Source organism: Neoarius graeffei, chromosome 3 (genome assembly GCF_027579695.1).
Source record: "Neoarius graeffei isolate fNeoGra1 chromosome 3, fNeoGra1.pri, whole genome shotgun sequence".
In the NCBI taxonomy this organism is placed as follows: domain Eukaryota; kingdom Metazoa; phylum Chordata; class Actinopteri; order Siluriformes; family Ariidae; genus Neoarius; species Neoarius graeffei.
The window spans coordinates 106,516,183-106,542,624 of record NC_083571.1 but is presented as its reverse complement, the minus strand read 5'-3'; the positions used below and the strand labels follow the sequence as shown (position 1 = coordinate 106,542,624).

Sequence of the window (26,442 nt, the reverse complement as noted above, 5' to 3'; positions counted from 1 at the left end):
AAGTCAAGCAGCTTGTAATTTAGTTAAGCTATTTCATCAACATAACAGTGAAACAGAGCTGATAAATATCATGGCACATTTCCTTAATGGGGACAAAAATCATAATGAATCCATAAATTATCGATGCTGCATGGCTGTTGGGTTGGAAACAGGCAAGTTACTGACCAGTGTGAGCGAACTGTCCTCAGGCTTTACCGTTCAGAAAATAGGCCTTTCGATTTCATACTTACTTACTTATGGTCCCCGTCATATTATGACGATGGGGGACCCTTAGCCCTTTTGTGCCTCTTTTTGTGCCGCTCAGCAGCTCAAGAGGAGAGGCATTCCTCACTGAGCTGTCTGCCCGAACACAAGGCATGTTTCCATGCAAGGCGATCTTGTGCAGTCTGGAACCATGTGTCAGTTGCTAGGCCGAAGGAGCGGAGATATTCTTTTGCACAGTCCTTCCAGCGTTTGCGCGGGTCATGCTTTCCAAGCGCCAGCTCGCTGAAGAGCAGTTGTTTTGGAATCCTAGAATCATCCACCCGTGATACATGGCCAAGCCAGTGGAGTCTATTGTTTCGGATCTGGGTCTCAATGGTGGTAGAGTTGGTGCATTTCGAGATCTCATCATTAGTTATGTGTTGCCACCACTTTACCTTCAGAATCTGCCGAAGCGATCTTTGGTGGAAAACCTCCAGACGCCGGATGTGGTGTGCAAGGGTTGGCCACGTCTCAGATCCGTAAAGGAGAGATGGTAGAACTATAGCTCTATACACCGTGAGCTTGGTAGACAAAGTAAGACCTTCTCTGTTGAAGCATCTTGTCCTTAGCACACTAAATGCAGCTGCTCCTCGGCTGATGCGACGTTGGATCTCTGAGTCGAGACTTGAGTCTCCAGACAAGTTGCCCCCAAGGTATGTAAAGGTCTGAGCCTGTTTAAGCTCCGAATCGTGTATCATGATAACAGGAGGATCGTCAAACTGTACATGCATTACCTCTGTCTTTGGCTTACTGATTGTTAAGCCCCAGGTCTTGCAAGACTCGTGTAATGCTGTGACACCCTCTTGTAGAGATTCAGGTGTGTTTGTGGCCAAGGCAGCATCATCGGCATAAAGGAAATTGTTGAGTCTTGTAGTCACCGTCGACTTAGCTTTGAGCCTCTGAAGATTGAATAGCCTGCCATCAAGCTTATACTTGATGTCAATGCCAAATTCTGGGATGGTTTTGTGAGCATGGCGAAGGACGAACGAGAAGAGAAGAATAAACAGCGTCGGTGCCAGGATGCATCCTTGACGAAGTCCATTAGTTACTTCAAGCGGTTCTGTAAGTTCTCCACTTATGAGTACTCGTGCTTCCATGCCGTCATGAAAACTTTGTATAATGTTGACGATTTTCTGCAGTATCCCCACTTTCTTCAGCAGTGCCCACATGAGGGGGCGATTGACCGTATCGAAGGCTTTGACTAAGTCCATGAAAACAATGTGCAGCTGCTGGTGTTGTTCCCTGCACTTCTCCAAGAGCTGACGGAGGGCAAACATCATGTCACTTGTAGAACGACCACCCCTGAAACTGCATTGTGCCTCAGGAATATATTTCTCTATGCAAAGCCATATTCGATTCAAGATAACACGCACGAACAATTTTCCAGTGACTGATAGGAGTGTGATCCCCCGGTAGTTGTTACAATTGAAACGGCATTTCTTTTTGAAGATAGTAATGATGTTTCCATTTTTCATATCTTGGGGCACTCTTTCCTCCTGCCAAATAGAGAGGAGAAGGCTTTGAAGCTCCGAGATGAGGGGAAGGCCACCAGCTTTAAGAACCTCGGCAGGGATATTGTCGGGGCCGGGAGCTTTATTGTATGCAAGGTGGTCAAGTGCTGACTTGACTTCCCCAATGGTTGGAGGTAGTTCAAGATCGCTCAATAACTCTTCCTGTGGTAGTTCACCAAGGACACTGATAGATGCCGATCCTGGTTGATTCAGAAGCTCGCTGAAGTATTGCCTCCAATGACCCAAAATAGCCTCTTTTTCCAGTAGATGGTTTCCTTGATCATCATTGATAGGACTGATGCCGCTTTGGCGACGCTGGTACACAAACTTAACCGACTGAAAAAATTATCTTGAGTTGTGTTGTTCAGCATACTGCTCGATTTCCTTTGCGCGGTCCAGCCACCACTGGTTTTGAAGGCGGCGGAGCTCTCTTTGGCAGTTGTTTCTGGCCAGTCGATAACGTGTGTGGTTTTCTTGTGTGTTGTTAGCAAGAGTGGCTTGAAAAGCAGTGTGCTTTTGGTGGAGGAGGTTCATAATGATGGTGTTATTCTCATCGAACCAATCACAATGGGTGCGTTTTTGAAGGCCGATAGTATAGTATAGAATAGTCACCCTTAGCACCCTTCGATTTCATAAAATCTGTGAAATTTAGTTCCCTCTGAAATTTGGTCATTGTGATATGTTTATTTCTGTAATATCTCACAAAATATCAGGCCATTCTGTGGTTGGGAAGTTACGTAATTTGAGGGGATTAAACCAAATAATGTGCAAATCGCTCGCTTTGCACAGTCAAGCAGACAGAGGAAGTCCATGTGCGCATGCACAGCTTTACCTTCTTCTTCTTCTTCTTTTGGGTTTTACGGCAGCCGGCATCCACAGTGTTGCATTACAGGTTTACCTTTGACGGTGCACTGACAGTTCCATCAATCTGTTGCTTAACGAACAGCTGATCACACCGAGGTGCTCGCTGACCGCCGATATTTATTAGTTGGGTCCTGTGTTTCCTTTCCTTCATATATAACATCTTTTCTTCTCGCTTCCCATTACTGTAGTTGATCTTTCATCCTCCATTTTTCTCATTTTTATCTCCTGTTTCAAATATGTATCCCACAATGCCTTGTGCAAACGGGGAAAGCCCACCACGTGATGCATGACGTAGTATCTTGAATTGGGTCATGGCGAAGCAGGAAAAAATAGCAGAGAATTTAGGGCCACATGGCTCTAAATTCATTAACTGTTCTATTTTTTAAAAAACTAATAAAATAAGAAGTCTGTGATTCGAATTCAGTAGCCACTAAACAAAAATAATTGGGTGTCAGGGAAAATTCTTTTTATGACCTACACTTGAAAAATCTGAAAGGCTGACTAGCTTTAATATAACTTACACTGTATACATTGCACTGGGGAAGATGTAGCCTAATGGTTAGAGAAACAGCTTTGGGACCAAAAGGTCACTAATTCAGTTCCCTGAACCAGCTGGAATGGGTGATGTGCCCTTGAGCAAGGTGCCAAACCCCCAATTGCTCCCTGGGCTGTTCTGGGTGTGTTGTATGTCGCTCTGGATAAAAGTGTCTGCTAAGTGCCATTAATGTAATTGTAGAATCAGACCAGGTGGGTGGAGCACAGAAGCACAGCAGGCCAGAACTGAGTTCTCAAAAACCTCATTTATTATAGCGTTTCAGCTTTTGCATTCACTCTCCCAGGCACGCATGCACACACACAAGTGTTCTGGTTGGGGGAGAGCTCCCTTTCCCTGCTCTCTCTCTCCTTTTAAAGGGTGCGGTCACTGGGGAAGACACACAAACACAGGTTAATTCCCATCAGCTGCAATGATTCCACCACTTACCTTCCCTGACTCCACCCTCCATTCACAGACTGACGCTTGGCCACGCCCCCGCTGCCACATACCCCCACCACCTGACTCAGGCCGGGGAGCCGTCCAGCCTACAGCCGACTCCCCCCCCCCCCCCCCCCCCCCGACGGGAGAGGAAATCCGCCATGACCATCTGCGCCCCTGGCCTGTGGACCACCTCCAACTTAAACGGCTGGAGTGCCAGATACCAACGGGTGATCCATGCGTTGGCATCCTTCATGCGGTGGAGCCACTGCAGGGGCACGTGGTCCAAACAGAGGGTGAAAGGGTGCCCCAGTAGGTAGTAGCAGAGGGCGAGGACCGCCCACTTGATGGCAAGGCATTCCTTTTCGATTGTGCTGTACCTGCCCTCACTCACCGACAGTTTCTGGCTGATGTACAGCACTGGACGGTCCTCCCCCTCCACCTCCTGGGACAGAACAGCCCCCGGCCCTCTGTCCAACGCGTCCGTCTGCAAAATAAAGGGGAGAGAAAAGTCAGGGGAGTGTAACAGTGGCCCCACACACAGTGCAGCCTTTACCTCCGAGAAAGCCTGCTGGCATTGCTCCGTCCACTGGACCGGATCTGGTGCTCCCTTTTTAGTGAGATCAGTCAGCGGGCTGGCGATGTCCAAATAATTAGGTATAAACCTACGATAGTAGCCAGCCAGCCCCAGGAACTGTCTAACCCCCTTTTTGGTTTTGGGCCTCAGGCAGGCCGCAATCGCTGCTGTCTTATTAATTTGGGGATGCACCTGCCCATTGCCCAAGTGGAAACCCAGATACCGTACTTCCACCTGCCCAATTGCACACTTCTTCGGGTTGGCTGTGAGACCCGCTCGCCTCAGCGACCTAAGGACGGCCCTTAGGTGTTCCAAGTGCCGCGGCCAGTCATTACTGTAAATAATAATGTCGTCCAAGTAGGCGGCCACGTAGGTGGCGTGGGGGCGGAGGACCCTATCCATAAGCCGCTGGAACGTAGCAGGCGTCCCAAACAGCCCAAAAGGAAGTGTGATGAACTGGCGTAAGCCAAACAGTGTGGAAAAGGCCGTTTTCTCTCGGGATTGCGGAGTCAAGGGGATCTGCCAATATCCCTTTGTCAAATCCAGTGTCGAATAAAAACAAGCCGTGCCTAGTCGATCGAGCAACTCATCAATACAAGGCATTGGGTACATGTCAAATTTATACACCGCGTTGACTTTTCTATAGTCCACACAGAACCAGACCGACCTGTCGGCCTTGGGAACCAAGACCACTGGGCTGCTCCAGTCACTGTGTGACTCCTTGACGATGCCCATTTCAAGTATGGCCTAGAGTTCTTCCCGAACCACCTCTTTTTTTGTGTTCGGGCAGTCTGTAAGGGTGGCTGTGCACTACTACCCCCGGGGGCGTCTCAATGTAGTGTTCTATGAGGTGGGTGTGGCCGGGCAGCGGCGAGAACACATCAGAAAATTCTGTTTGCAACTGGGCGACCTCCATGAGCTGGGTCGGGGAGAGGTGGTCTCCACAGGGGACCAGAGCGGTGGGCGATGTCAATTTTCTTTTTTGAACCTCTGGCCCCAGCTACACCTTCTCCAGAACCACCGACACCAATGCCACGGGGACCTCCTCATTCCAAAGTTTTAGTAGATTGAGGTGGTATATCTGTAACGCCCCACCCCTGTCCATTCACCTCACCTCATAGTCGATGTCCCCGACTCACTGTGTGACCTCAAAGGGTCCTTGCCACCTGGCGATCAATTTGGAGCTCAACGTGGGCAACAACACAAGTACTTTATCTCCCGGTGTGAATTCCCTAAGGCGCGTGCCCCTGTCGTACAGACAGACTTGACGTTCTTGGGCCTGCCGCAAATTCTCCTGGGTTAGGTGCGTGAGGGTGTGGAGTTTGGCACACAGGCTGATAACGTATTGAATTTCGTTTTTACTGGTTGAAGGTCCCTCCTCCCAATTTTCCCATAGCACATACAGAATGCCACGCGGCTTACGCCCGTATAATAATTCAAACAGGGAGAACCCCGTGGAGGCTTGTGGGACCTCTCGCACTGCGAATAACAGGGGCTCGAGCCATTTATCCCAGTTGCGTGTGTCTTCGCTTACAAATTTTCTAATTATGTTTTTGAGGGTGCGATTAAACCGTTTGACTAAGCCATCCGTTTGTGGGTGATAAACGCTGGTGCGGATAGGCTTAATTCCCAGTAACCCATACAGTTCGTGCAGTGTGCGTGACATAAACATAGTGCCTTGATCAGTCAGAATCTCTTTGGGGATTCCGACTCGGGAGATGATGCGGAAGAGTGCTTTTGCAATACTGCATGCAGAGATATTGCGAAGAGGCACTGCTTCCGGATATCACGTTGCATACTCCATCAGAACTAAAAGCGATATCCTCGAGTTGACCAATCTAATGGCCCGACAAGATCCATCCCAATTCTTTCGAACGGGGTCTCGATTAATAGCAGAGGGCATAAAGGCACTTTTAGAATGGCCACGGGATTTACTAACTGGCATTCGCGGCACGCCGTACACCACCTACGGACATCGCCGCCAATCCCTGACCAATAGAACCGGGCCATTATTTGGGCTAGTGTCTTATTCTGCCCCAAGTGTTCGGCCATGGGATTAAAGTGAGCTGCATGGAATATAAATTCCCAGTGGCTCTTTGGGATTAAAAGCTGTGTTATTTGTTTCTTAGTCTGAGTGTCCTGCGTCACTCGGTATAATCTATCCTTAATAACGGAAAAATAAGGGAAGGATGGGGTGGCGTTTGGCTTTAGAGTTTGACCATCGATTACTCTCACTTGGTCAAACGCATGCCGCAGAGTCTCATCTCGCAATGGCTCTAACGGGAAATCCATGAGGGATTCCCCGAGAGAGAGAGGAGGAGCATGCTGCTCCTCACTCTGATGCAGTGATGACGTAGATGGCTCTGTGACAGCTGCTCCCGCCAATGCCACTCCGGGACCTCCCCCTGCTGAACTATGGCAGGCCCCACTCTTCACTAAATGCATCATTAATTCCTGAAATCCCGCCCAATCAGTCCCCAAAATTATCGAGTGGGTAAGGCGAGGATTAACCGCCGCCTTTACTCTAAATTTCTCCCCTCGAAATAGAATGTGGACCGACACTAAAGGGTAGTTGTGAACATCCCCATGCACACACAACACCTTCACCAATTGTGCTCTTCCCAATGCCTTGTCTTGCACCAGGCTTTGGTGGATTGAGGTCTGATTACAGCCGGAGTCCACCAAAGCCTGATACATATCCCCTTGGATACTCACCGGTATGCGATATGCTCTGGCCCGATCGAGGGCGGTCCCTGGTGCGTCGAGGATCTGGACCACCACACCCACCTCCATCGCCGAGCACTGATGCTGGAGGTGCCCCGGTTCCCCGCAGCGCCAGCATACCAGCCCAGACTCTCTCTCTGCACTGGTGTTCTGGAGATCACTCACCTGAGGGGGGGAAGACACAGACAAGGAAGTAGGAAACAGAAGGGCACCGCGGGTGCAGCAGGCCGGCTGGGGTGGAGCCGGCCCCCACCTCCGCGGTGGGGGAATGGGGCGAGGACAAGGAACAGAGGGAGAGAGAAGAGAGGGGAGAAGGGGAGACATGCTGTCCTGCCGTCGGAATGGCCGCCATATGGTCCTCTGCCAGCTCAATGGCCTGATCCAGCGACGCTGGGCGATGGCACTGGACCCACTCCGTTGTTCCTTCTGGAAGTCGGGCGATGAATTGTTCCAGCGCCACCAGATCAATGATTCCCTCGGCATCATGGTTGTCGGCCCTCAGCCACCACCAGCAGGCGTCCTGGAGTTGCTGGCCAAACGCAAATGGCCGGCCAACCTCCTCCAGGCGCAGCGCACGGAAGCGCTGCCATTGTTGTTCCAGGGTCCGACCCATGCGTTGGAGGAGGGCCCTGCGGAGGTCCACATAGACCAGCCGGCTGTCGGCGGGGAGCTATAGTGCGGCCAGCTGCGCCTTGCCCGTTAGCAGGGGGAGGAGGCACGCTGCACGCTGTTCCACCGGCCAACCCCACACCTCTGCTGCCTGCTCAAAAAGAGCGAGGAAGGCTTCAGGGTCATCATGCGGACCCATCTTCGTTAGGGTGAGGTGGGGAGGGTCCGCGGCGGTGGTGGACCCCGCCGCCGCAAGCAGGTGCCGGAATGCCTGGCGATTTTCCTGTTGCGCCAGCACCAGGGCTTCGAACCGTTGTTCCTGCTCCTTCCGGAGGGTGATCAGCGCCTGGTGCTGGCTCTGTTGGGCCGTGGCGAGGGCATGGACCAGGTCCTTGAAGGGGGAGGACTCCATGTGGCCGTTCCCTTCTGCACTCGTTCCCGGGTTTCGGCACCACTGTAGAATCAGACCAGGTGGGTGGAGCACAGAAGCATGGCAGGCCAGAACTGAGTTCTCAAAAACCTTTTTTATTGTAGCTTTTCAGCTTTTACATTCACTCTCCCAGGCACGCATGCATGCACACACAAGTGTTCTGGTTGGGGGAAAGCTCCCTTTCCCTGCTCTCTCTCTCCTTTTAAAGTGCGCAGTCACTGGGGAAGACACACAAACACAGGTAAATTCCCATCAGGTGCAATGATTCCACCACTTACCTTCCCTGACTCTGCCCTCCATTCACAGACTGATGCTTGACTACGCCCCCACTGCCACAGTAATGTAATATATATATTCACATATTATTTGCCTATAAACTGATTGAGCTAGATTGCTGGAAATTGCAAGCAAAACAGCCACACTTCTGTCTCCGCTTTCCTCTAGTTTCCTTTCATCTCTTGCCATCTCCTCTTTCTATTCCTTTCCTTACCTCTTGGCCTCTTTTCTTTTTCTCTTCATTCGGTTAATCTTCAATTTTCTTTCTTCTCCTACTCTTCCTCTTTCCCCCACAGGAGTGTTTCCAGTTCATCCTTCCTGCTCTTCCTCATGCCATAGACCTGCTGCGCGAGGCCGTTGTCAAGGTGAAGGAAGCAGCCAATGAGTTGGAGGACCTGCCCTCACCCCCGCCCCCACTGTCCCCGCCTCCTTCCTCGAGCCCTGCCCACCGCCAGACTGAAGACAAAGGAGTGCAGTGTGAGGAGGAAGAGGAGGAGAAGAAGGACAGCGGCGTGGCCTCGGCTGAGGACAGCTCCTCCTCCCACATCACTGCCGCCTCTATCGCTGCCAAGGTAAGAGGGGATGGTCAAACACGGAGGCAGGGTTATACTTTTTTAAAATGACCCTGTATTAAAATATTGTATTCCTGCACCCTCTCCAACTTCCGAGAAACCAGGACTAAGGCCCCAGTCCCACAACACCAATAACTATAATTATACCTATAACTACAACTATGACTATCCTTCTGCCTGAATTTAGTTCCAGTCTGGAGCAGTCACACCACAACTATAATCCCGACTATAATATCAGTTGGTCCTGACACTCAGGGAAATAAATGCATGCAACTTAGGAATAGTCATGGAAGTTTTTTCCAAATCGTAGTATGTTATTCCGGGTCATACCGTACAGCTTGGACTTCAAAACAACCCATGTACACACTCCGGTGGGTGTTATAATACAGATAGGTCACGGACTACGGAAATATAATTTTTTTAAAAAGGATACAAAATACGGAGTGGTTACGAATTTTAATACAGACACATCATGGATGCTGATAATTTACAGATCAGTCACGGACATTTCAGTATATTACAGATTGGTTACCGGATGATGCATCATGGATAAAAAATTAAGAAGTCTAAAATAATTAAATGCTGAAGTTCATAATTAAAATATCTTACCTGCATTTATATGTTTACTTTATTAATTTACTCTTGATATTTCATGGAATATCACATATCCGTGAATAAAAGATCCGTACTTTGTCTTATTATTATTTTTTTTTTTTGTGAATCCATATTCTGTGATGTCATGATGCAACAAGGTTGGACAAAGATGCTCAGGGTTAAAATATTACATGCTCAGACAATGTCACATGGAAACAATGACCTGATTGGTCAGATGTTTTATCGGATCAGGTCCAGGCCTGGAAAAATCACTCCAGAAGCAATCTCACTTATACGGATAAACCCAGGCCTGGGTTATAGGTATCGTTATCAGTCTGGTGTGAGCACCGACCACATAAACTGCAGGAGACTGATTTATTTATAGTTATCATTGTAGTTATAGTTATTGATTTTGTTGGACCGGGCCTTAAGAATAGGAGTAGAAAGCGACAGTAGAAAATTACAATAAAGTTATCTGTTCTAAGTTTGCTCAGAAGCTGCCAGGGGGGAAAACTCCAAAAACCTCTGAAAAACTAATGTGTGCAGAAATAAAATACTTAAAGCTGAAAATCACTAAAGTTTTAACATAAAACTGCTTTCCACTGCTTTCTATCAGAGTTTTGTAATTGTTATTAATATGTTTATGATGTCACACACCAATAACATCTCACTAAAGTGTATTGTGCCATAATGTATTATAATATTGATATTATACCATTATATTGCCCAGTGCTAGCATCGACCATGTACCCGTTATGATCTCAGCACTGATCTATTCCAGAAATATGATCCACCAATTCAAAAACTTTCCACACGAAGAAAAACACCTATCATCTCATTCATTCATTTGAGCCATTAGGTGTTATTCTTTCCGAACTTTCCACTCATTATGGCTGGGTTCTTGCCCGAACTGATAATCACATCATCAGTTTTTCTTTGGCTAATCAGACACAAGTTACACCACCACACTTGCCGGAGCAGTTGGAGGTTGAGCTAATCCTGCTGGTCCAGGGAATTGAACCAGCAACCTTTTGGTCCCAAAGTTGTTTCTCTAACCATTCAGTTATGGCTTCCCCAAAACTTTCCACTAGAAGAACCCAATCTAGTTACAGTGTGAGCATTTTGAATAATACAGATCATACGTATACGGCATTCAGAAAATAAAAGTATTTTTAACTATTTAAATAACAAGGCATTATTTGCACTTGATATTATTCGACTGAGCTTCAGATTAAAAATAAACATCTTTCCAGAAGAATTGTATTGTGCATCTGGTATCATGGGGTGGGGCAGTCGTTAGCACTGTCATCTCACAGCAAGAAGGTTCTGGGTTCGGGCCCAGAGCCTTTCTGTGTGGAGTTTGCATGCTCTCCCCATGTCTGTGTGGGTTTCTTCCGGGTGCGCTGGTTTCCCCCACAGTCCAAAGACATGCAGGTTTGGCTAATTGGCTACTCTAAATTGCCCATGTGTGTGAATGATCAAGAGGAATAAACCATCCATCCATTATCCGTAACTGCTTATCCTGTGCAGGGTCACAGGCAAGCTGGAGCCTATCCCAGCTGACTATGGGCGAGAGGCGGGGTACACCTGCCAGATCATCGCAGGGCTGACACATAGAGACAAACAACCATTCACACTCACATTCACACCTACATTCAATTTAGATCCACCAATTAACCTAATCTGGATGTCTTTAGACTGTGGGGGAAACCAGAGCACCCAGGGGAAACCCACACAGACATGGGGAGAACATGCAAACTCCACACAGAAAGGCCCCCATCGGCCGCTGGGCTTGAACTCGGAGCCTTCTTGCTGTAAGGTGACAGTGCTAACCACTACACCACTGTGTCGCCAAGAGGAGTAAACCTCTATAAATAATCCAGTAGAAAGCAGCAGGAAACCACTACTGTAATATTCCCTAGAAACTTGGACCTGCCATCAGGCAGAGCACAGAAGAAGAAGAAGAAGAAGAAGAAGATCTGGCATCATATTAAACCAGTTCAAGTTTAGTGACCAGTCATATGTGGAATTCCTTGTTTCTAATTAACTACTGATTGTTCTTTTTGTTTCCATTTATTTTCCATATCTGATTTTTAATACCACTTATCTTTAAAATATTGTTATATGACCATGTGTTTGAAGCATCTAAAGAAATGAATTCATCCTCATCATGTTGTTGCATGTGTGTTATTTTTCACCAAAAATGTCTGTGTGTGTTTTCCATTAACCTACACTACTGTTGCTGTGAACAGACCATCTCCATCCACACCCTCATTTTCCCATCACGCCTTCCTTCCATCCACAGATTAACAGGTATGCTCAGCCAAACAACATCCAGTCCTCATATGTGCTTCATTCATTCATTCATTCATTCATTCAGTTTAAAATGTGTGTTGGACATTGTAATTTTTTTTTTTGAAATAGGCACTTTGCCAGACCCACTGAAAGCAGCATTGTCAAGATCTTTGTTGAAAAAATCGAATAGTTGGTTTTTAGCAACTATAGATTAATTAATTATGTTGCGACAGCTGCGCGAGAAGGCCGTTGAATACAACAAAGACCTTAATGTCATCTTCAGTGACCAGGAAAAGGCCTTTGACACAGTCAGTCGAGACAAACTATGGAAAATTCTAGAAATGTAAGGGGTTAAAGGCCAGCTGCTCGACAACATCAGAGCACTGTATGCTAATAGTATGAGTGCAGTTAGAACCCCCAGCGGGCTGACTGAGTGGTTCTCAGTAAAATCAGGGGTTTGGTCACCATTATTGTTTATAGTATACATGGATGCGATCACTAAACAAGCAAACTCCAACCTGGAGAGCTTAAATGAGCACCTCTTTGCTGATGATCAGGGTTTAGTAAATGAGTGTCCACAAGAGCTACAGACACATACGACAAATTCAAATGATGCATGTGTAGACCATGATATGAAAATTTCAACCGACAAATCATAAGTCATGTCAGTAAACAGGTCACCATCACCTTTGCTTATAATAATAATCATCATCATCAGTTAAATTTATATAGCGCCTTTCTCACACCCAAGGTCGCTTTACAATTATAAGGAAAGGAGAAAGAAAAAAAAAGTCCACCAAAAGAAGGTCAGGATGTCATTCCAATGGTGTAGCAGCCAAAGTCCCACCAAAAGGTGGACGAAAACAAGTCTCACGTCACCCGCACAGCTGCCGTGAAGCCGCCCAGAACACCGTGCCATGGATCCACAAAGTGAGCACAGGAGCACCGCCACACAGAGTGCTGGTATGTCCCAAACCACCCGCACAGCCGCTGCGATGCCACCAAGCAACATTGCTCGGAGCACCACGCCAAGCACAAAAGCACCGCCACACAGAGCACTGGACAACCACGATGTTAAAAGAGCAATGAACTCACTGCAGTCCATAGCCAGGAGCGTAGGCATCGCCCATGGCAGACCAAGGCCTGGAGGGAACCGACGCCCAAAACCGGGTCCAGAGCTATGCCACAACCGGCGGACAAAACACCCAAACAAAAACAAAAAACAAACATCAAACCACACAAAAAAGAAAAACAAAAGGGAAAACAAAATAAAATAAAAAGCTCTGGTGAGAAGCGGCAGCCAGAATGCGCACGATGTACTCTCAACCGGAAGCCGTAAATGGCACGCCCCTGAAACAAGTCCCAGAATTTAAATATCTGGGCAGCATATTTACTGAAAATGGAAAAAATGGACAGGGAGATTGAAGTATGAACGCAAAAAGCCAACTAGTTACCAACTGGCACCACGACTGAAACACCCTTACATTCCTATGAACATCAAGGCACAACTTATTAATACCATATTTGTGCCAACCCTGACATACCAGTGCTAAACATGGACTCTGACCAAAACCTTAGAAAAAAGAATAACAACCTGTGAAATGAGATGTCTTAGGGTGTATTCAGACCAGGATAGTTTGATAGTTCACTTGCTTTGGTCTGAACCAAATGTTTTTTTTTTATTTTTTCATTTTGGTGCGGTTTGCTTTCACACTGTACATTTTAGTAAGCGGACCAAAATCTGTCAACAAAGCCACGCGCCCTGAGGTCGTTCAGCTATTGGTCAGAGACGACACGCGCACAAAGCGTTAAGTTCAAAAGTAGTCACGGAGGATAGTGCTGATGAGCGCACATCATGTTGTGACAGTTCTGGCTCTTCAAGCAAGTCGCTAGTACCGCCACTTTTTGAAAGAATGTCCCTGATTTTAATGTAGGTCTGACGGAGTTTCTTCACTTTTAGCCGACATTGTTCTGGGGAGCGCGTGAACCCCTAGTCCTTCATTTTCTCACTGAATACAGCAAACACGTCGGCATTTTTGTGTGTTCTCTCCAAAAGCTCAGATATGTGGACATCTGCCCATATATCCACAAGGGTACGCGTTTCTTCCTCGGCCCACGTTTGCCCCCTACTCATTTTTTGTACTCTGTAGTCTAGCCTACCACTGGTCTGAATGACTGTTGTAAGGTTCCCTTGACAACCGAAACAGTGTTTGCACTTTGCGGTGGAGTGTCAAGACTCTGTTTCCCATAATGCTTGACAAACAACAGAAGCTCCCGAGGTACAAAAAAGCAAAACTGTCGGATTAGGTCCGGTCTGCTTTCACACCTCCAAAAGGTCCGCACCAGGGTTCCTTTGGTCCGGACCGAGTCCGACCTTGCAGCTCGGTCTCGGTCCGCTTGTTTGGTCCGGGCCAGAGTTCGGTGGTTTGTATTCAGACTAACCCAAAAGGTCCGGACCAAGGGAAATTTGGTTCATTTGGTCGTTTGGTCCGGACCAAACAATGTAGGTGTGAATACGCCCTAAGAAAAGCAGCCAACAAGACCAGGTGTGATAGAATAAGGAATGAAGAAATAAGGAGAATAGTGGGCACACGCAGGGCCGCTGACAGCTTTGGCTGGGCCCGGGACAAAATGCTCTGAATGGGCCCCCCCCCCCGGCCAACCCACACACACACACACCTCTCTTATCCCAGTCTCTACTCACTCCAACCCTTAAATGACAGGTATTCAAAAACCATTCAACCGGTCAACAACCATTTCATTTTAGCATTTCAACATTTTTACAGTTTTAACATTTTAACAAAAAAAAGCCCAAAACCAGCAACCTCACACACATTGTGATCCTGTGAAGTAATCCCCAATTTCACTGAATCTTTCCCCCCTGTACTGTAACGGAATAAGCGGTTACTGTTATTTTGTATCCTTTAACCGAACGCCATTAAATGTATTCTGTTACGCCCCAAGCCTGCATGCGACAGCCCCCGCAATGCCTTCCTAAACTCGTGGATAGTCTACAGTACTATAATCACGCGATTGGGGTGCTCTTGAAGGAGCAGTGATGGACGGGGGATTTCGGGCAGGGCTGGGGGCGAACATAGTATACTGTGTGTGCGTACTGTCCAGTGTGAAAAGCAGAGAAGAACACACCACTCGAGAAACGGCGGGATATGATTGCGGGCTAATGTGAATATTCTTAGCTTCAATCAGATATATGAAACACAATGTTATTAAGCCGTTGTGGTTATGAAATGATTCAATGCCCTGTGCGTTTGATATGGTGTTCAGTGTGACTTGCTCTCCCCTCGTTTGTAACATGAATTGCGTGCCGTGCGTGCCTTGGTTGGGGTTACTTTACGGGGCTGGAAAAAGTTGGCTGTGTCTTACCTGGCTCAGCTGCCCCACTGCCTTTGCTAGTACCTGCTGCATCATCCGAATCTTTTTTAAAATATTTATGCAGTGAGCCCCTGAGTCTCTTGGTTTCTTTCTCTCTTTTTCTCTTCTTTGCTCCTGACTTGTGCATGTTGGCAAATGGCACGCACGCTGATTGTCGAAGCGCTATGATCGAACGATGTCGTTTTTTCCCCCTTAATCAAAGAGTCAGACCAAACCATTTTTGCATTAGGGGTGGTAGGGGGTTCTTGATGCCTTTTTCAAAGACAATAAAGGCAAAAGATCTAGAAATCATTTACTGAATGCAAATATAGCACATTTCTCCTCCAAATCAACACATTTTGAAATGAAATAAAATAATTTAATCGCAACTTCATGAGAGCCCAGTTCTGGGCCCTCCCCATTCCTGGGCCTGGGACAACATACCCATTTGTCCCCCCCTGTCGGCGGGCCTGGGCACACGATCGGTCCATGAACGACATTCAACAACAAATGGTTTGGCCATCTCAATAGGATGTCAGTCCACCATCTTGCTTTTAGATCCTACAACAGAAGGAGCTCAGAGACCTGAGCTCGAGGGCGGCCTTGCAAACATTTGATTGACGGCGACCCTCAGAATCTGTGACCTGTCTGCTGCAGAAGCTACCCACCAAGCCATTGATTGGCGTCTCCAACTCCTTGCGACACCTCAAAGTACAAGCAGAAGATAAAAGAAAGAAGAAGAGAGAGACTAATCTAAAACTGCAATAAACAAGGTACAACTTGTTCAAAATGCACCAGTGAGAATATTAACACATAATAGAAAATTAGATCATATTAGACCAATTTGAGCTTCACACCACAGGCTGCATCTTTCCTTTAGAATGGGCTCTAGTTTCATTACTAGTTTATAGCACATTCATACATCTCTGATGCCAGGAGACAAAAAAAAGTCACTATTATTATTATTATTATTATTATTATTATTATTATTATTCAGTCAGGACCACTTTGTCCAAGAATTTTAATTTACATGCAGCAATTTAATTTACACGGTGTGGCTCTGTTCTGGGACCTCTCTGCCCTTCCACGTGCCTACGTGGAAAGCCTTGAGGCAGCAACAGCACACCTCCCTGCCCTCCCATGTGCCTACATGGAACGGCTTAAGACAGGGAGAGCAGCAGCAAAAAAACCCATGAGGCACAGAACAGAGCAGGCACCAATGATAGAGATGACACTGATTAAGGTCAGAACATGGAACCTCCCTGCCCTTCCACACGCATATGTGGAAAGCCTTGAGGCAGCGAGAGCACACCTCCCTGCCCTTCCATGTGTCTACATGGAATGGCTTAAGACAGGGAGAGCAGCAGCCAAAGACCCTGCCTGGGGTACAGAATGAGCAGACAATGGAGTGACATAAAGGTCAGAACAGCAAAAGGAGGAGCTGGGGTGGAGGTGGGTTGCAAAAAATGGCTTGCAGAAGGAGCAGGCAGGTTACAGCAGCTTAAATAGGCGCCCTATGGGAGATATGCCAATAGAATGCTGAGAAGGGAATGACCGTAACCCATAACTACATCATCGCTTGTTTACTACAATGCATTATGGGTGATACCTGGGGTCAGTTGCGCCGTATTGTTTACTTTTGCCTTTGTTAAACACTGTGTTGTTGTGTCGAACCGGTTTTAACCATGCCGCCTAAAGTGAACTGCTGTGTGCCTTACTGTGTCTCCACAACAAAGAGAACACCTAATTTGAGCTTTTATCAGCTACCAGTCGAGAAGAAGAGAAGAAAGAAATGCTCAGAGGTGGACAAAGTACCCAACTTCATTACTTAAGTCAAAGTACAGATCCCACGGGTCAAATATTACTCCGATACAAGTGAAAGTTGTCCAGTCAAATTTTTACTTAAGTTACTCAAGTTCTTGCTTTTAAAAATACTTAAGTATTAAAAGATATATTTTCTGTCAACGCGTTGTTGTATTATTGCCGCAACGCTTACAAAACCTAATGCCTCTGAAGCACCTACTGGATTTACTGACTAACTTGTAGAACCTGTAGAATAAACGCCTGGTAGAGCGTTACAAAATGAAACAAATGAACTGACAAAAAAGATCCATTGTCCACAAAGCAGCATGATACAGCTCTGGCAGTGTCAGAATCATCAATAAGATGCTAGCTAGTTTTTCTCTTTGGCTACTGGTAAAAAATACGTAGTAGCTATAGTAATTATACAAGGTCACAAAAGCTACAATGTTAACATGACCAAAGACAGAAATGTGAATTCACAAAATGAACGCATGCTATGACATCGTAGTGGTTTAACGTTAAACTAGCTAGTCAGTGAAGCTCCTGACATGCTAGCAAATGCATTTCAAAGTCTAAATCATATTGGGTAGCTAATGTTACTAGTAAAGAGATTTCTACATTCTGTTTATTTGGTAAGATTATGCTAAAACATATTTCTGACAGGACTTCAGATAAGTTAATGTTATTCATGTTAGCGTAACTCTGTTTGTTTTTACATACTAACTAACAGTGTCCAAGTTAACTAGCTATGTGTTAACGTTAGCCGTGGACAAGGCGATGACAATTTGGCGGGCAAATCCATAGAAAGTCATTTGACTAACCAGACTGCATAGCTATTACAATGTTATCGCTAGGTCTAAAAGCACAGACAACTTTATTGCAAGCTTTCTCTTGGAATAAAACATTTACATACCGCATCATGCTTCCGCAGGTTGGATGGCGAGTTTTTGTAGGCCATGATGTGGTTCATTTTAGGCAAACAAAGCAAACATTTAAAATGAAACAAATCTTTAATCCTTTCAGAAAACTGAAACATGGGTTCATGGGCCATGGGTGTGTGCATTGTCCAGAAGAACCGCCTCCTTACATTCTGCCATCAACTGATCGTGTTCAAATAATGCTGCTGAGAAATCACTGAACTTGATTTTATACAGCCTATGAACATGACGTGACCCAAGTGATTACTGATCGGCTGTCTCAGTGTTTCCTGCGAAAAAACCATCACGTTTTAGAAAAGAAAAACACATCCACTTTCAAAGCCGCTTCATAGTAACGAGTAACAAGGACCTTGACAGAAATGTAGTGGAGTGAAAAGTACAATATTTGTCTTATGACTTTCACTTTGTAGTGAAGTTAAAGTCATAAGTTTCCAAAAAAAATACTCAAGTAAAGTACAGATACTCAAAAAGTGTACTTAAGTACAGTACTCAAGTAAATGTACTTCATTACTGTCCACCTCTGGAAATGGATAAGTTTAATCCGCAACGAAAACCTTCGAACTGAATCGAAATGGACGAGTGCTTGTAGCTTACATTTCTCTGGTAGGGAAAAAGACGGACTTAAACTGTGACCCAGTAATATTTCCACGGTCTGCGGAACGGCCTTCGGTTATAGAAGATTATAACAATCGACACTGTTCATCGTCTGAAATTAGCGATATTCCAAAGCCTGTAAAACAAAGAAGCATTCTTCAGCCTTTGCCTCTCAATATACCGAAGCACTCAGCAGCCAAATGAGCCTATCGGACTGATAAAACTCCCAAACCACCAAGGGTTCTCTTTTGGGTCTGTATAATGTTCAGTGTACCTCACTAGCGGTGTTTATTGAAGTAAATGCATTTATACTAAACATGACATGGCAGATCAGCAGGTTTCAATTTTTTTTTTTTGTAAAGTTTCCTCATATCAAGTTTTATTTAACTAATCACTCATTTATAAATGTTTTGATGCTGTTCATCTGGGCCCGGGATCACAAAGCAATCTTAGGCCAAGTTTACATTAGACTGTATCTGTCTCGTTTTCTTCGCGGATGCACTGTCCGTTCACATTAAAATGCCGGGAAACAGGAATCCGCCAGGGTCCACGTATTCAACCCAGTTCGTGTCTGGTCCGGTGCTGTGTAAACATTGAGGATACGCGGATACGCTGTGCTGAGCTCTAGCTGACGTCGTCACTGGACAACGTCACTGTGACATCCACCTTCCTGATTCGCTGGCGTTGGTCATGTGATGCGACTGCTGAAAAACAGCGCGGACTTCCGCCTTGTATCACCTTTCATTAAAGAGTATAAAAGTATGAAAATACTGCAAATACTGATGCAAATACTGCCCATTGTGTAGTTATGATTGTCTTTAGGCTTGCCATCCTTCCACTTGCAAGTGGTAAGTGACTTGCGCATGCCCGATATGCACTGGGATCACACACACAGCGGCTCAGTCCCGAATCACTGCTCGTGCGCTTCACTCGCGCGCTCTGTGAGCTGCGCAGGGCTGGGGAGTGCGCACCCTCCAGAGGGCACTCGCTGTTCAGGGCGGAGTGATTTGGAGCGCAGGATGCCTGCGGAGCCGAGCCGCTAAGGAGAAATTTACACATTACACATTTACACATTTCAACTTACGTGCCATCTAATTAGTCATGTGATTAGCGTATCCGTGTATTGGTGTTGCTGTGTGCACGCGAATCGTGTATTGGCGTTGCTGTGTGCACGCTAATCGTTTTTAAAAACGTTAATCTGATGATCCGCTGATACGGTCTAATGTAAACCTCACCTTAGACTTCAGTCAACAGTTGATTTTTTATAATAGTTTCCCTTACTGTATCTGTAACTTTAATTGTGCTGGATCAAGATTAAGCACAAGGCTAAGATTTCATTAGAACAAAGCTTCTTAGAAAATGGTAAGGAATAACTGAAGATTAAAATAAACAAATTTAGACTTAAGTCTAAGATTGCTTTGTGATCCAATATGCATTCTCAGAAATAAGACATTCTGAGATTTGATGTTGTTGTAGTACCTCACTAGCGGCATTTATTAATGCGTCACCATCTGGGTCACATACATATCAACTTTATCCACTGTTTATTAAGTCTTTCACCCTGTAAAACACACCAAAAATTAAGTTCAGTCCGTGTTCAACAAATAAATCCAGATTAGACTTACAAAATAATCTATTTCTTAAGATTTGGCTAAATGTAGCAAAATGTTTCAAAATTAGGAATTCAATTATTTAGCATACAAATTATTTATGTTGTTCGCACATTTTTGTTGATTAGGCCTATGAAGTTTTGCTACACCTGGCTGCAGGACCTGGCAGTAGGCCTAACATGAATGTAACTTCGCCATGAACACTATAGACATTACAGCCAATTTCGGAGAGGCTACATACAGTGGTGCTTGAAAGTTTGTGAACCCTTTAGAATTTTCTATATTTCTGCATAAATATGACCTAAAACATCATCAGATTTTCACACAAGTCCTAAAAGTAGATAAAGAGAACCCAGTTAAACAAATGAAACAAAATATTATACTTGGTCATTTATTTATTGAGGAAAATGATCCAATATTACATATGTGTGAGTGGCAAAAGTATGTGAACCTCTAGGATTAGCAGTTAATTTGAAGGTGGAATTAGAGTCAGGTGTTTTCAATCAATGGGATGACAATCAGGTGTGAGTGGGCACCCTGTTTTATTTAAAGAACAGGGATCTATCAAAGTCTGATCTTCACAACACATGTTTGTGGAAGTGTATCATGGCACGAACAAAGGAGATTTCTGAGGACCTCATCAAAAGTGTTGTTGATGCTCATCAGGCTGGAAAAGGTTACAAAACCATCTGTAAAGAGTTTGGACTCCACCAATCCACAGTCAGACAGATTGTGTACAAATGGAGGAAATTCAAGACCATTGTTACCCTCCCCAGGAGTGGTCCACCAACAAAGATCACTCCAAGAGCAAGGCATGTAATAGTCGGCGAGGTCACAAAGGACCCCGGGGTAACTTCTAAGCAACTGAAGGCCTCTCTCACACTGGCTAATGTTCATGTTCATGAGTCCACCATCAGGAAAACACTGAACAACAATGGTGTGCATGGCAGAGTTGCAAAGAGAAAGCCACTGCTCTCCAAAAAGAACATTGCTGCTCGTCTGCAGTTTGCTAAAGATTATATGGACAAGCCAGAAGGCTATTGGAAAAATGTTTTGTGGATGGATGAGACCAAAATATAACTTTTTGGTTTAAATGAGAAGCGTTATGTTTGGAGAAAGGAAAACAGTGCATTCCAGCATAAGAATCTTATCCCATCTGTGAAACATGGTGGTGGTAGTATCATGGTTTGGGCCTGTTTTGCTGCATCTGGGCCAGGATGGCTTGCCCTCATTGATGGAACAATGAATTCTGAATTATACCAGTGAATTCTAAAGGAAAATGTCAGGACATTTGTCCATGAACTGAATCTCAAGAGAAGGTGGGTCATGCAGCAAGACAACGACCCTAAGCACACAAGTCGTTCTACCAAAGAATGGTTAAAGAAGAACAAAGTTAGTGTTTTGGAATGGCCAAGTCAAAGTCCTGACCTTAATCCAATCGAAATGTTGTGGAAGGACCTGAAGTGAGCAGTTCATGTGAGGAAACCCACCAACATCCCAGAGTTGAAGCTGTTCTGTACAGAGGAATGGGCTAAAATTCCTCCAAGCCGGTGTGCAGGACTGATCAACAGTTACCGCAAACGTTTAGTTGCAGTTATTGCTGCACAAGGGGGTCACACCAGATACTGAAAGCAAAGGTTCACATACTTTTGCCACTCACACATATGTAATATTGGATCATTTTCCTCAATAAATAAATGACCAAGTATAATATTTTTGTCTCATTTGTTTAACCGGGTTCTCTTTATCTACTTTTAGGACTTGTGTGAAAATTTGATGATGTTTTAGGTCATATTTATGCAGAAATATAGAAAATTCTAAAGGGTTCACAAACTTTCAAGCACCACTGTACAATTCCTGATACTCAGATAGATTTTATTTCTCGATAAAGTTTAGCTGGTGCAATATACGTCCTCAGAAATAAGGCATTCTGAGATTTTATGTTGTTGTTGTACAGTGTGGTAGACTCGGTCTAGACTCTGACCTTGTCACCAAGCTTGATTTGGATTTGGATTTTCCTGCTTTAAACCCTCGACATGTTATCCACTTCTTTAAATCACCAGTTTCATTGTCTTCCATGACAGAGCACGGCAAAATTGCTCCTCTCACATCACTCTCACGTAAAATAGATTAATTTTAGCATATCAGATTAGACATTCATCACATCACTCACCTACTGACCCTAGCTATGCCCCACAATGCATTGCGGTAAACAAGTGATAATGTAGTTATGCTTGGGGGCTATTGACTGAACTGTCAGCTGATGTGGGCTGCAGCTACAGTCAGGTGATGTAGCTGTGATTGAGAGACTCTGTGACCTGCCTGAACTACGTCATGCTCAAATTATTATTATTATTATTATTATTGCTGTTGTTTTTATTATTGTCTTTTATACCGTCCTTCCCCCCTTTTCCTTTTCTAATTTTCTCTCTTCCTCATCCTTTCCATCTCATATATATTTCTCCTTTTTGCTATCTAGAGGATGACGAGGAAGGCTGTATATCTGTGGTCAGGGTTGTACAAAGAAAACTCAATATTCATTTTGTAATTTTATCAGATGATTTTGGCTCCAAGTGTCATCATATATTTTTTAAAGTCTTTTTTTTTTAAATCAAATGTTTGGTTCTTCCATTTAGGTTTTATAATTTGCATAAATGAGATGGCATGACAGATAACTAATAGACAAACTGACAGACAGATGATCTGGTAAAAAAAAAAAGTTCTTTAGACTGACTGTGTCATTATAGGTACAGTAAATGTACTCTTCCTCTCACTCTTTTTCTCATGGTGTGTGTGTGTGTGTGTGTTAGATTCCAGACTCCATCATCTCACGGGGTGTTCAGGTCCTCCCTCGGGACACAGCATCTCTCAGCACCACGCCGTCTGAATCTCCTCGAGCTCAAGCCACCTCCCGCCTCTCCACTGCGTCCTGCCCAACACCCAAGGTAAGAGCCATGGTCCCCTTTACTTCCCGCTTCCTGTCCACACTCGCTCGCTTCCTGCTTTCTGTTCCCACCACATCCTGTCCACTTGCTGTCTGCTTTGCAGCCACTTGCAACTGCTCATACACCCTGCTAACGCACCCTACTTCATAATGATGCTTCTGCATTTGTGTGTGTGTGTGTGTGTGTGTGTGTGTGTGTGTGTGTGTGTGTGTGTGTGTGAGTTTTGACATTAAAGATGTCAGGGATGACAGGATGTGGCATTCACATATGGAGTGAAACTGAATACACTGAGCTGTCAGTTTATTCCGTTCATTTAGGTGAACTTTAATCCTGATAATTTAACAACCTCAGAAGCAAGAACCAATAAAATAATTTAAAAAAAAACCAAGCAAACAAGAGGGCAAGTGGTCAATCCTTTCTGGAAATGAAATGGAGGAAATGATCATTAAAGATAACCAAAAATCAAATCTGACCCTTTTTGTATTATTATTCATGTCCCTGGTCGTAGTATACAACAGTACCAACCACTTCAATGCAAAAGTCTTAGGCACGCGTAAAGAAATGCTGGAGACTCAAAATGGCTTAAAAATAGTGAAATGAAATGTTTCAACATTTTAAAAAATACTATAAACAGTAAGCAGTAAACCATAATAAATGAAGCAAAGTCAGTATTTGGTGTGAGATGACCCTTTGCTTTAAAAAAAAAAAGTCTCAGGTCCAGTGAGTGCAGTTTTATAAGGAAATGAGCTGTAGGTTTTACCGAGCGTCTTACAGAACCAGCCACAGTTCTTCTGGACACTTTGACTGTCACACTCGCTTCTTAATTTTGCACCAAAACTCGCGAGCCCTCATTATGTTTTCTTTTTTAATCTGAAATGTGCTCTCTTATGTAATATGCTTCTCAGACACAAAGATTTTTTTTTTTTTTACATTTAATTTTGTCCTGTAAAACGAACGTTTGGAACTCCAAAATGTTTTTGTACTGACTTGATAACGTAGACGTCACAAAATAGAAATTTATAACAAAGTTTGTATGAAAAAAAAAACCAGGGTGCCTAAAACTTTTGCACGGGACTGTATATAATAGCAAATGATATCATTTTGTACAGAATCCACCCCAAAAAAATCCTAGCTTTCATCACATGATAATGCTGGTGCAATTTCTGATCACAAATATACCGTATAACAGAAGAAACTGTAATTTCACACCACCATCATGTAGCTCTCTCTCACACCAGGTTTTGTCGTAGTTGTTTTTTTCTTAATGGTGCTACAAAAAAGTAGCTCACTCCATCCATATAGCAAAGTCAAATTCCCTTATAACCACCGCTTTTGTTTGCATTTAATCAGCCAATAAATGTTGTATACACATATTTGAGATTGATTGATTGATTGATTGATTGATTGATTGATTGATTGATTGATTGATTGATTGATTGTGTAACGTGTGCAGTGTGGAGAAGCTGTATGAGAGCACATGAAGATATTGTGCATTATAAACGTGCAAGACTTACTGCATATATAAGTGTGAATAACGTAGAAATGGCAGTGGGGAACTAATAATGCACATTACTCATGCAAATAAAGAAATATTGGACATAAATTTTGCTTTAGTTTATTTGAATATTGGACACTGAATAGAAACATATTGCATGTGTGGAGTTGATCATATATTCAGAAGGTTTTGGAAAGATATACGATATGGATGAAGTTTAGGAATTGGTGCAAACAAGGAAGTCAAAGAACAAGAGGTTCGTTTGGGGAAACACTGAACTGCACACTTCACCAGTAGGGGGCGCAGAAGTGCCATTTCAGACACATGACAACTGTCATGGCAATTAAATTCTACATTAAGGCGACATTAATGTGTCTTATATGACAAGAAGTATAGTCACGTCTTATATACTTCAAGCATTGTATTTGCTGAAAATGAGAACTGTGTGGGGCGGCACGGTGGTGTAGTGGTTAGCGCTGTCGCCTCACAGCAAGAAGGTCCTGGGTTCGAGCCCCGGGGCCGGCGAGGGCCTTTCTGTGTGGAGTTTGCATGTTCTCCCCGTGTCCGCGTGGGTTTCCTCCGGGTGCTCCGGTTTCCCCCACAGTCCAAAGACATGCAGGTTAGGTTAACTGGTGACTCTAAATTGACCGTGAGTGTGAATGGTTGTCTGTGATGACCTGGCGACTTGTCCAGGGTGTACCCCGCCTTTCGCCCGTAGTCAGCTGGGATAGGATCCAGCTTGCCTGCGACCCTGTAGAAGGATAAAGCGGCTAGAGATAATGAGATGAGATGAGAACTGTGTATATGTGTGTGTGTGTTAAAGTGTAAAGTGTTGCACAAAGCTTGGAGTTTATAGTCAAAGAGGAACTGATTTCACACAAACAAGCAAAGTGATGCAACAATAAACTACATAATCTAAAGAATTATGTGGTGTTTGTCCTGTTTTGTCGCATTACAAGCTGGAATTAAAATTGATTTTTGGAGGGTTAGCACCATTTGATTTACACAACATGTCGACAACTTTAAAGGTGAAAATTGCTGTTTTATTGTGACACAAACAATAATTAAGATGAAAAAAGAGAACTCTTGAGTGTGCATAGGTATTCACACCCCCCCCCCCCCCCCCCCCAAAAAGTCAATACTTTGTAGAGCCACCTTTTGCTGCAATTACAGCTGCAAGTCTCTTGGGGTATGTCTCTATTAGCTTAGCACATCTAGCCACTGGGATTTTTGCCCATTCCTCAAGGCAAAACTGCTCCAACTCCTTCAAGTTAGTCAGGTTGTGTTGGTGTGCAGCAATCTTCAAGTTATGCCACAGATTCTCAATTGGATTGAGGTCTGGGCTTTGACTGGGCCATTCCAAGACATTTAAATGTTTCCCTTTAAACCACTCCAGTGTAGCTTTAGCAGTATGTTTAGGTTCATTGTCCTGCTGGAAGGTGAACCTTCATCCCAGTCTCAAACCTCTGGCTGACTCAAACAGGTTTTCCTCCAGAATTGCCCTGTATTTAGTGCCATCCATCTTTCCTTCAGTCCTGACCAGCTTTCCTGTCCCTGCAGATGAAAAATATCCCCACAGCATGATGCTGCCACCACCATGCTTCACTGTAGGAATGGTGTTCTCAGGGTGTTGGGTTTGCTCCGCACATGCCATTTCCCATGATGGCCAAAAATATCAATTTTAGGCTCATTTGACCAGAGAATCTTCTTCCATGTGTTTGGGGAGTTGCCACATGCTGTTGGGCAAACTCCAAATGTGTTTTCTTAAGCAGTGGCTTTTTCCTGGTCACTCTTCCATAAAGCCCCACTCTGTGGAGTGTAAGGCTTAAAGTGGTCCTATGGACAGATACTCCCATCTCCGCTGTGGATCTTTGCAGCTCCTTCAGTGTTATCTTTGGTGTCTTTGTTGCATCTCTGATTAATGCCCTCCTTGCCCGGTCTGTGAGTTTTGGTGGGCGGCCTTCTCCTGTCAGGTTTGTAGTGGTGCCATATTCTTTCCATTTTGCTATAATGGATT

At 44.6% G+C, this 26,442-nt stretch overlaps 1 protein-coding gene across 2 annotated transcripts in view; it reads left to right on the top strand.

Moving 5' to 3' along the window:
* The window catches only part of gphnb (gephyrin b), a 412,308-nt gene that overhangs the window by 250,164 nt on the left and 135,702 nt on the right, over positions 1-26,442 (top strand). For both annotated transcript variants that reach the window (XM_060916134.1, XM_060916133.1), the window contains exons 7-8: positions 8,504-8,779; positions 22,796-22,930. In XM_060916134.1, coding sequence (XP_060772117.1) covers positions 8,504-8,779; positions 22,796-22,930 — 411 coding nt within the window. The remainder of the gene's footprint in view (positions 1-8,503; positions 8,780-22,795; positions 22,931-26,442) is intronic.